The sequence below is a fragment of the Dermochelys coriacea genome, chromosome 1, assembly GCF_009764565.3.
Source record: "Dermochelys coriacea isolate rDerCor1 chromosome 1, rDerCor1.pri.v4, whole genome shotgun sequence".
Lineage (NCBI taxonomy): Eukaryota > Metazoa > Chordata > Testudines > Dermochelyidae > Dermochelys > Dermochelys coriacea.
In genome coordinates this window covers 2,865,481-2,875,982 of record NC_050068.2, presented here as the reverse complement: position 1 = coordinate 2,875,982, position 10,502 = coordinate 2,865,481, and the positions used below count along the sequence as shown (strand labels likewise).

The window sequence follows — 10,502 nt, the reverse complement described above, 5'->3', positions numbered from 1 at the left end:
TAAAGGAAATGCAGTGGATCTAATTTACCTAGATTTCAGTAAGGCATTTGATACCGTGCCACATGGGGAATTATTAGTTAAATTGGAGAAGATGGGGATCAATATGAACATCAGAAGGTGGATAAGGAATTGGTTAAAGGGGAGACTGCAACGGGTCCTACTGAAAGGTGAACTGTCAGGTTGGAGGGAGGTTACCAGTGGAGTTCCTCAGGGATCGGTTTTGGGACCAATCTTATTTAATCTTTTTGTTACTGACCTTGGCACAAAAAGTGGGAGTGTGCTAATAAAGTTTGCAGATGATACAAAGCTGGGAGGTATTGCCAATTCGGAGAAGGATCGGGATATTATACAGGAGGATCTGGATGACCTTGTAAACTGGAGTAATAGTAATAGGATGAAATTTAATAGTGAGAAGTGTAAGGTTATGCATTTAGGGATTAATAACAAGAATTTTAGTTATAAGCTGGGGACGCATCAATTAGAAGTAACGGAAGAGGAGAAGGACCTTGGAGTATTGGTTGATCATAGGATGACTATGAGCTGCCAATGTGATATGGCTGTGAAAAAAGCTAATGCGGTTTTGGGATGCATCAGGAGAGGCATTTCCAGTAGGGATAAGGAGGTTTTAGTACCGTTATACAAGACACTGGTGAGACCTCACCTAGAATACTGTGTGCAGTTCTGGTCTCCCATGTTTAAAAAGGATGAATTCAAACTGGAGCAGGTACAGAGAAGGGCTATTAGGATGATCCGAGGAATGGAAAACTTGTCTTATGAAAGGAGACTTAAGGAGCTTGGCTTGTTTAGCCTAACTAAAAGAAGGTGGAGGGGAGATATGATTGCTCTCTATTAATATATCAGAGGGATAAATATAGGAGAGGGAGAGGAATTATTTAAGCTCAGCACCAATGTGGACACAAGAACAAATGGGTATAAACTAGCCACCAGGAAGTTTAGACTTGAAATCAGACGAAGGTTTTTAACCATCAGAGGAGTGAAGTTTTGGAATAACCTTCCAAGGGAAGCAGTGGGGGCAAAAGATCTATCTGGTTTTAAGATTCTACTCGATAAGTTTATGGAGGAGATGGTATGATGGGATAATGGGATTTTGGTAAGTAATTGATCTTTAAATATTCAGGGTAAATAGGCCAAATCCCCTGAGATGGGATATTAGATGGATGGGATCTGAGTTACTATAGAAAATTCTTTCCTGGGTATCTGGCTGGTGAATCTTGCCCATATGCTCAGGGTTTAGCTGATTGCCATATTTGGGGTCGGGAAGGAATTTTCCTCCAGGGCAGATTGGAGAGGCCCTGGAGGTTTTTCGCCTTCCTCTGTAGCATGGGGCATGGTTGACTGGAGGGAGGCTTCTCTGCTCCTTGAAGTTTTGAACCATGATTTGAGGACTTCAATAGCTCAGACATGGGTGAGGTTTTTCATAGGAGTGGGTGGGTGACATTCTGTGGCCTGCGCTGTGCAGGAGGTCGGACTAGATGATCAGAGTGGTCCCTTCTGACCTTAGTATCTATGAATCTATGATTTAGACAAAAATCCAGGAAAAAGGGCCACTTGGATTCCCAGTTCACCCCCTTTCCTTGGGAAAGCTTGAGAATAATATACTAACCAATTGGTTACAAAGTGAGCCCAGACCAAATCCCTGGGTGTTTAGGTCAGTGAAAATCAATCAGGTTCTTAAAGGAAGACTTTTATTTAAAAAAAAAAGGAAAAGAATCACACCTGCAAAATCAGGTTGGAAAATAACTTTACAGGGTAAATAAAAAGCTTTAAAACACAGAGGATTGCCCTCTGGGCTCAGCTTCAAAGTTACAAAAAACAGGAATAAAACTCCCTATTAGCACAATTTCTGTAATTTTAGAGTTATCATTTCAGGTATCTTTTCAGGAGATGATTTACCTTCTTGGTCTCTCTCTCTCTCTGTCCAGAGAGCAAATAACCAAAGAGAGTGCAAACAAAGCTTCTCCCCACCCCCTAGATTTGAAAGTATCTTCTTTCCTTATTGGTCCTTTTTGTCAGGTGCCAACCAGGTTATTTGAGCTTCTTAACCTCTTACAGGTAAAGTGATTCTGTATCTCTGACCAGGAGGGATTTTATGTTACTGCATACGTAAAGGTTGTTACCCTTCCCTTTATATTGATGACAGCTTCTAACACATGGGGCCCTCTATCCCGGGAGAGTGGCGAGCCTTGGGCAACCCTGCTCCCGCTGGAGGAGTTACCTGGCTGAGTGCCTAACTGGTCAAGCTGCAGCTTGGATCCACCCTCTCCAGTGCTTCATGTCTCTTGCCTGGCTGGCTGGCTGCCTACCTCTGAAAGCCCAGCTGGCTCTCAGTTGGCAGGTCTCGTCATGTGACCTGCCAACCAAGTACATCACCCTGGGCTGTCACCGGACCACCCACGTCAAAGGCCGGCCCTGGGTTAGACTCCAAGTCTCACTGGGATCACATAGGACATGGGCTAGGGTGTCCTGACTCCGGGTGCTCTCTCCATAACAGCTGCTTCCCTGACCAGCTCATCATTGCATGACGTTCAAACCACATACAATGTACCAAACAGCAATGATAAGATAAATAAGGAACAAATGGGAAAGGGTCAAGGAAAGAAGGAACTCGCCAAATGGGCACAGAAAACACAAACAGCCATCTTGGGACATGAGGAAACTTTTCAGTCTGTTTCTCACACGTCCAAGGCCTCCTGCCCAAGCCCTGGCTGTTCTGTGGTGATACCATGGGTCAGACACTTGCTCTAGAGGTGGTCACACACCCTCAGGCTCTAGGTGGCAGGACCCTTCTCCCCAGCATCTGCCCTCCAATCAGATTCACTTCCCCTCTTCTGAGCCCAGCCTTCAAGGCCCTCCTGTCTAGCAACGTCTCCTTGTGCTCGACTCTCTGCCTATGACGCCACCTTGCTCTCCCCAGCTGCTCATCATGCTCGGCTGCCATGTTACTCTAAAAGGCAATATTTCATCCTTGCTGTCTTCGTCAGAAGTAGAATGCTTCTGCTGCTGGTCATTCCTCAGCAGATACCAGTGCAAACATTTTTCTTTGGTTCCTTGCAGTGTCAGGTCACATATCCGAATTTCTGAGTTTTTTATTCCAAAGCAGTTCACCTCAATTGGAAACCAAATAATTTCCCCTATTCCCACCTTTGAAAACACTACAATGATTTTATCTGATCCCTTTTATCAGGACATGATTGTCTAAAACACTCCAACATTTCTGGTATATGTTCCCCTTCAGGGACTACAATTAAAACAAGTATTAATTTGAAAGGAAACATATCTGATTCAAATTATGAATGACATGGATGAGGCTAAACAAGCTATTGTCCAATTATTAGATGGAGCAGATGAAGCAGTAAATGCCCCTGTCATAAATATAAAGGAAAGGGTAAGCACCTTTCTGTATACAGTGCTATAAAATACCTCCTGGCCAGAGGCAAAACCCTTTCACTTGTAAAGGATTAAGAAACTAAGGTAACCTCACTGGCACCTGACCCAAAGTGACCAGTGAGGGGACAAGATACTTTCAAATCTGGAGAGGGTGGGGAACAAAGGGTTTGTCTATCTGTATGATGCTTTTGCAGGGAACAGATCAGGAATGCAACCTTACAACTCCTGTTAAGTTAGTACATAATCTAGCTAGAAATGTGTTAGATTTCCTTTTGGTTAATGGCTGGTAAAATAAGCTGTGCTGGATGGAATGTATATTCCTGTTTTTGTGTCTTTTTGTAACTTAAGGTTTTGCCTAGAAGGATTCTCTATGTTTTGAATCTGATTACTCTGTAAGTTATTTACCATCCTGATTTTACAGAGGTGATTCTTTTACCTTTTCTTTAATTAAAATTCTTCTTTTAAGAACCTGATTGATTTTTCATTGTTCTTAAGATCCAAGGGTTTGGGTCTGTGTTCACCTGTACCGATTGATGAGGATTTTTATCAAGCCTTCCCCAGGAAAGGGGGTGTAGGGCCTTGGGTGATATTTTGGGGGAAACATACCTTTTCACACAGAAATGGTCTATAAGGGACTGCTGCAGGCAGCAGGTGGAGAGAGAATCTGATCAAAATTATTTGACTATTGGGTAATGTGATCAAAATCACTAAAGTAATGTAAGGAGTTTCTATTGGAACTTAACTTGGCTGCCCTGGTTGTGTCCAGTTGTATAAGATGGAAGGGTAATAGGGGTACAGTTGTGTAAAAAAGAGTAATCACAGTGCAAGGGATGTGAGGCAAAAGAGACTTTTGTGTGTGTGCACAGGAAACAGAAAAGGAAAAGGGGAGGAATGATGGGAGCACTAAGCCTTGGGGTGGCTCTGGGGGATCGTATTGTTGCTTTGGTGGGTGTGCATAAAAACTCTGCCCCCGTATGGCAGAGTGCCCCTTCTCCAATATATACTGCACACTTCCTGGGAAAATGCACATTCCTCCAGGAATGCTGGTAATGTATCATGCTCACGGCTCCCACTCCTTTCCAGTACCTCGATGGGAGGGTCCTTATCAGGTGGCTAGCATGATTCATTCATCTCTGGTGTGCTTATCCCATGAGGGTCAGCATTGGTGGGCTCATTTCTCTCAAGTAAAGCAATACAATGCCTGAACCAAATGCCAAAAGAAATGAAGTAATTCTGTTTTTGTTTTTGAGAATTATGGCCACTCCCGTAAATACTTCCCACGGCTGCATGGGTCGGGTACAGTTGACCTCATTATCCACCCCCTAATCCAAAAAAACATTAAAATACAACAGAAATCATAGTACTACACTCCAGCAGAAGTTCAACAGTGGCCCTGGTATCAAAGAAAAACAATTCCTTGGTGGCAAAAAAAAAAAACCCTTTGGTTTATGAAATTGTAGTACTGCATACTATTGAGGGTTTCGCAAAAAGAAAAGGAGTACTTGTGGCACCTTAGAGACTAACAAATTTATTAGAGCAAGCTTTCGTGAGCTACAGCTCACTTCATCGGATGCATTTGGTGGAAAAAACAGAGGAGAGATTTATATACACACACACAGAGAACATGAAACAATGGGTTTATCATACACACTGTAAGGAGAGTGATCACATAAGATAAGCCATCACCCACAGCAGGGGGGGGAAAGGAGGAAAACCTTCCATGGTGACAAGCAGGTAGGCTAATTCCAGCAGTTAACAAGAATATCAGAGGAACAGTGGGGGGTGGGGTGGGGGGGAGAAATACCATGGGGAAATAGTTTTACTTTGTGTAATGACTCATCCATTCCCAGTCTCTATTCAAGCCTAAGTTAATTGTATCCAGTTTGCAAATTAATTCCAATTCAGCAGTCTCTCGTTGGAGTCTGTTTTTGAAGCTTTTTTGTTGAAGTATAGCCACTCTTAGGTCTGTGATCGAGTGACCAGAGAGATTGAAGTGTTCTCCAACTGGTTTTTGAATGTTATAATTCTTGACGTCTGATTTGTGTCCATTCATTCTTTTACGTAGAGACTGTCCAGTTTGGCCAATGTACATGGCAGAGGGGCATTGCTGGCACATGATGGCATATATCACATTGGTAGATGCGCAGGTGAACGAGCCTCTGATAGTGTGGCTGATGTGATTAGGCCCAATGATGGTATCCCCTGAATAGATATGTGGACAGAGTTGGCAACGGGCTTTGTTGCAAGGATAGGTTCCTGGGTTAGTGGTTCTGTTGTGTGGTGTGTGTCCCAAGATCTGAGAGAGCGATGGCTCGTCCTTCAGGATAGGTTGTAGATCCTTGATGATGCGTTGGAGAGGTTTTAGTTGGGGGCTGAAGGTGATGGCTAGTGGCGTTCTGTTGTTTTCTTTGTTATTCCCTATGCTTGCCAATGAGAAGTGGGAAAAGGGTGTTCGGCCTTACCCGAAGCACCCAATGTGGTCAGTGACCTCATGCCTACATCCTTTTTGCCACCACGCACTATGGCTCCTAAAGCATCCACTATTACCCCATGTCAATCCACTTTCCTTCCTCCTTCCCCTAACCCACCATTTACTGACCCGACTACCCTCAGTCACTAATGCCAAGTATACTTGCAAAATGAATGTGGCCCAGACAATCATTTTGTTCAGTGGTTTAATAATGGTTCTTTACAAGCATCCAAATACTCTCACAATAAAATAAAATAAATAAATAAATAACCACTTAAATAATTTTGCATAAATTACCCAGGCAATTGTTTATGCAGAAGTGTGTACTATTTCTCCCTGGTTATCCCTGCAAAAAAATAATTCAACTCTCTAAAAAACATAAACATCAAATGAAAATTTCACTCCCCTTTGGATTCCCCTGAACTCTTCAGGCATGACACCCCCCCTTTTAATTGGATGTGTTGCGCTGCTCTTTTTAAAATAAAAAAATAATGTATCCAAATTAAACCTCTTCCACCCCCTCCTCCTCCACCTTCTTCCAAATTGTCTGTAACAAACCTATCCCCATGGTGGTCCACACCCATCCAAAGACCTGTGCTTGATTTACAAATAACTATCACTCTGTTCCCCTCTAACTGGTATCTCAGTACTACATTTGCTAACTGTTCTCAGTTTACCAAAGTAGATTAAAAATGCAACTATCGGTAATTTCCAACTCATTTAAATTAAATAAATACAAATCGAACAAAAACATCCAAAACCGGCAAGCCCTCACAAACTACCTCTGGGAAGGTTGAAACTCGTTGCAAAAAGCTGACCCAGCGGCTCAAATCCAATGCTTGGAATATGCCTTTGGGCTACTGGACTGGGGGAATTATGACAGGAATCTGCGCTTAGCTCAGCCAACAGTTTGCTAAAAAATGTTGTTCTAACCCTCAAAAATATGACAAAATCCCTTATAAATAAACTGGTAAACAGTGTAAAAACTATTTTGTGGGGAAAAGCATATAGCCAGGTTCAACAAATCTTCACCAATCATCTAGTATACCTCTTGCAGGATGTCCGACGGGGTTTATGGCCATCTGGGTTAAAGGGTACCAATACAGCAAATCAATGAAAGATGTATTGGCCCTTTAAAGCCACCTGGGAGACAATTTTAGGGAACTGTACACTGAGCCGGTGTACCCTTACCGTCAAAAAAATAGCTAAAGGAGAATGGACCTCGGCCACCCTTTTAAAGCCAGGGTTCGGTTTAAGTGCAACTAAAAATTGTCCCAAAAGCCCGTTTAGCAAGTAGTAATAACAAATAATAACACATGGTTTCTAATGGGATCCAAGGTCTAGTACCCTCAAATGGGTCTTGAGTGGGTGGGACAGGGAAATACCTGAAAGGGCTGGCCACAGGAACCACCACCCCTGCAGTGTTCAGAACCAATACTCCCTCAGCAGTGGGTGGAACAGGAACATAAAATTTGCTGGGAGAAATCGGCTGCGCTTAATGGCCAAGTTCTGGAAAGTGGAAGGTGTGTGGAGCGGGTGGGATTTGGACCAGGAAACTTTTCCTTGCAGCTGGAAATTCCACTTACCAGATCCATAGACCAGCTATGCATCAGCTTAATGTAACCGGACAGCCAACAATACCGACTAACTGGACTATAGTGGTACCAAAACCCACCTGGCTAAAGTGGAATCATGTAATACAGCTACTCCAGGAGCTCCAGGTTGAGCATTGCCAAATGCTGATTTTGAAAGCCAAGGCCCTTCAAGAAACAAATGCCCTCCAACTGGCTACTGAATTACCTGCTAATTGTACTTGGACTAATATTGCCTGTGCCATTCAAACAGGCCTAATAAACACTCATTCACTTCTTAGTCACATTACTCATGTTGTAAAAGTGTTGTTCCTATTAATTGTAATGTTAATCATATTTATAAAACATTTAAAATTACGTGCTGCCTTAGCCTTTCCCCCAAGAACCATATTTGTAAATTCAATGGCTTACCCCTTTATAACCTGCCTTCTCCCTCTCCTTGCAGCATAATCAGTGAATCAAGGTATCAGGCTAGCTGGAGCCAGGACCTCCAGCCTAAATACCTCGCTGTCCAGTGTGCAAAAAGTAGGGGTGCATAGGCCTTTCTTTAAAAAAAGTGGGGGAGCATTGGGATATTTTAGGGTTACGTATAAAAATAAGCTGCTAATGTGCTAACATAACATTAGGGGACAAAAGCATATGTAGGCAATATTTTTGTATATCATACATAAGTTGCAAATTTTTCAGTATTTCTTTGTTTAAAATATAAGTTGCCAAATTCTTCCCTTCTCTGTTGCTCATAAAAATTAATAAACATGCGGCTGCAAAACAAAAGCCCTTTATATTGAAAAAAGTAAAAAAAAATATGTTATCTTCCCCCCCTTTCTAGCTTCATAAACCAGCCCTGGCTTAGGGCTCCTTCCCCCCTACCCCCTTGAAAACTGTTCACGGCCCCCTTCCTCCCTTCCCTGGGAGCTGCTAAAAAAATATAGCAACAAATTATTGCAAAAATATATATATGTTGAAGGTAAAAGTATGGGTAATGCTATAAGCAACAAAGAAAAGTGAGTTTACTAACTGTGGGTGTTTCTATTACTTAATAAAGGTTTTGGGGGTATTGTAACAAATGTAGGCAGACTTACTAACCTAAGCAAAAAGCATGTGCTGTTGATGGGTGGCATAACTTGGGACCATGTAATGCAGCTACTCCAGAAGCTACAGGTTGAGCATTGCCAAACGCTGATTTTGTGCTGTTGATGGTGTGATGTACCTAGTTCAGTGCTTACTAAACAATTGGGTCCAGGGGAACAAGTACTGCAATAAAAAAACCCTTCTACTCAAATCCACCTCTGGGTCAGCCTGCCATATCTTCGAACAATATAATGAAGAAGTTCAGCATTTGTAGTTTGTTTATTTGTCTTGGCTATCAGAAAGTGTAGCTTGGTTTTATCACACAGGGACTAATGGAGAGCCACCTTGCTTCAGAAAGTTGCAATCTTACCTTGTGGTCTGGAAGTCATGGAAAGTCCGTATAAGAGGGTGTCTAGGGTTGGGGGCTAATGGGTGACATTGAAAGAGTTCAGGTGACGGTCGGAGAGAGGGAACTCAGCAACAGAGAGTGCAGTGCTTGGTGATGGAGTGATAAGATGTTAGGCGTGAGGAACTTCTCAGATTGTGATTCCACAATGCTGAGCTCAGCAAAACTGGGACAGAGCACTCTTGATTAATGAGGAGATCTCCTTTCCCAATCTTGTCACACAGGATTAAAGTCAATGCCCCCTGGCAATCACGTTCTGTAGATGTATTTAACCACTTTGTCACAAAGCTCTTTGTTTTTGACCCCATAAATGATAGGGTTGAGCATGGGAGGGATGAGGAAATAGAGGTTGACCAAGATGATGTGAACATGGGGAGCGATGCCCTGACCGAACTGATGCATCAGGTTAGAGAAGAGGGGTGGAGTATAAGAGCTCAGAATCAGCCAGATGTGGGTTGTGCAGGTGTTGAGGGCTTTCTGGTGGGCTTTCTTGCAGGATATTCTGAAGACAACCCTGATGATCAGACCATAGGACAGAGCAATCAGCGGCAGGTCTACACTAATGATTACAAACACTAACACAAAGTTCCATGTCCCGTTGAATGTAATATCCCCACATGACATCTTAACCACAGCCATGTGCTCACAATACGTGTGGGGGATAATGCGGTTGGTACAGAATGGCAGCCTGCTCAGGAGCAGGGGCAGGGGCAAAATGAAGAGAACAGCTCTTGTCAAACCCACCAGCCCTAGCTTAGCTATTCGTCCATTGGTGAGGATGGTGGCGTATCTCAGAGGGTTACATATGGCTACGTAGCGATCAAAGGCCATTGTCACAAGGATAGATGAGTGCATAAGAGAAAAAACATGATGGAAGAACATCTGGGTGAGGCAGCCATTCATAGTGATGTGTTTCAAATTGAACCAAAATATAAATAGTGCCTTAGGCACAGTGGAGGTAGACCTGCTGATGTCTGTGAGCGCCAGCATGCAGAGCAGCAGGTACATCGGCTTGTGTAGGGTCTGCTCTTTGCCTACAACAAACAGAACTGTGAAATTTCCCAACAGCCCAATAATGTAGAACGTGGAGAAAGGGATGGAAATCAAGACATGGGCAGTTTCCAGGCCAGGGATGCCCATTAGGATGAATGTTGAAGCATCAGAGGGGGTGAGGTTGAAAGATGCCATGAGGTGGTGGATACATCGATCTGGCTGAGAAATGTTCAAGGTTCCTGTGAAGGGAGAGAAGTACAGCAAGCGGGGTTAAACACTTTATAACAAATAGTACAATAAATATTTTATAGTTATTAACAATCTAGAAAAGGGGGTGAGCAGTGAGATGGCAACATTTACACATGGCATCACATTATTAGGTCAGAGTCAAGTCCAGAGAAGTTTTCAGACGGAGCTAACCAAGCCAGGTGAATGGGCAGCATGATGGCAGATGAACTTTAATGTCAATAACTGCAACGTGCATGCCCATTGAGCGAAAAATTTCAACTTCTCAACTGTCTTACAAGGTTCTAATTTAACTGTATGAACTCAGGAGTGGGAT

General features: G+C 43.0%; 1 protein-coding gene across 1 annotated transcript; it reads right to left on the bottom strand.

Annotated features, from left to right (window-relative positions):
• Nucleotides 1-9,121: 9,121 nt before the first annotated feature.
• On the bottom strand, nt 9,122-10,135 carry LOC119844144 (putative olfactory receptor 52P1). The gene has a single exon (XM_038374561.2). It carries the CDS (start codon nt 10,133-10,135, stop codon nt 9,197-9,199), a length of 939 nt encoding a protein of 312 aa, XP_038230489.1. The 3' UTR covers nt 9,122-9,196.
• Between the last annotated feature and the right edge of the window lie 367 nt (nt 10,136-10,502).

Excerpts from the sequence above, each read along its gene's own strand:
- LOC119844144 (XM_038374561.2), bottom strand. The coding sequence starts at position 10,135 with ATGGCATCTTTCAACCTCACCCCCTCTGATGCTTCAACATTCATCCTA.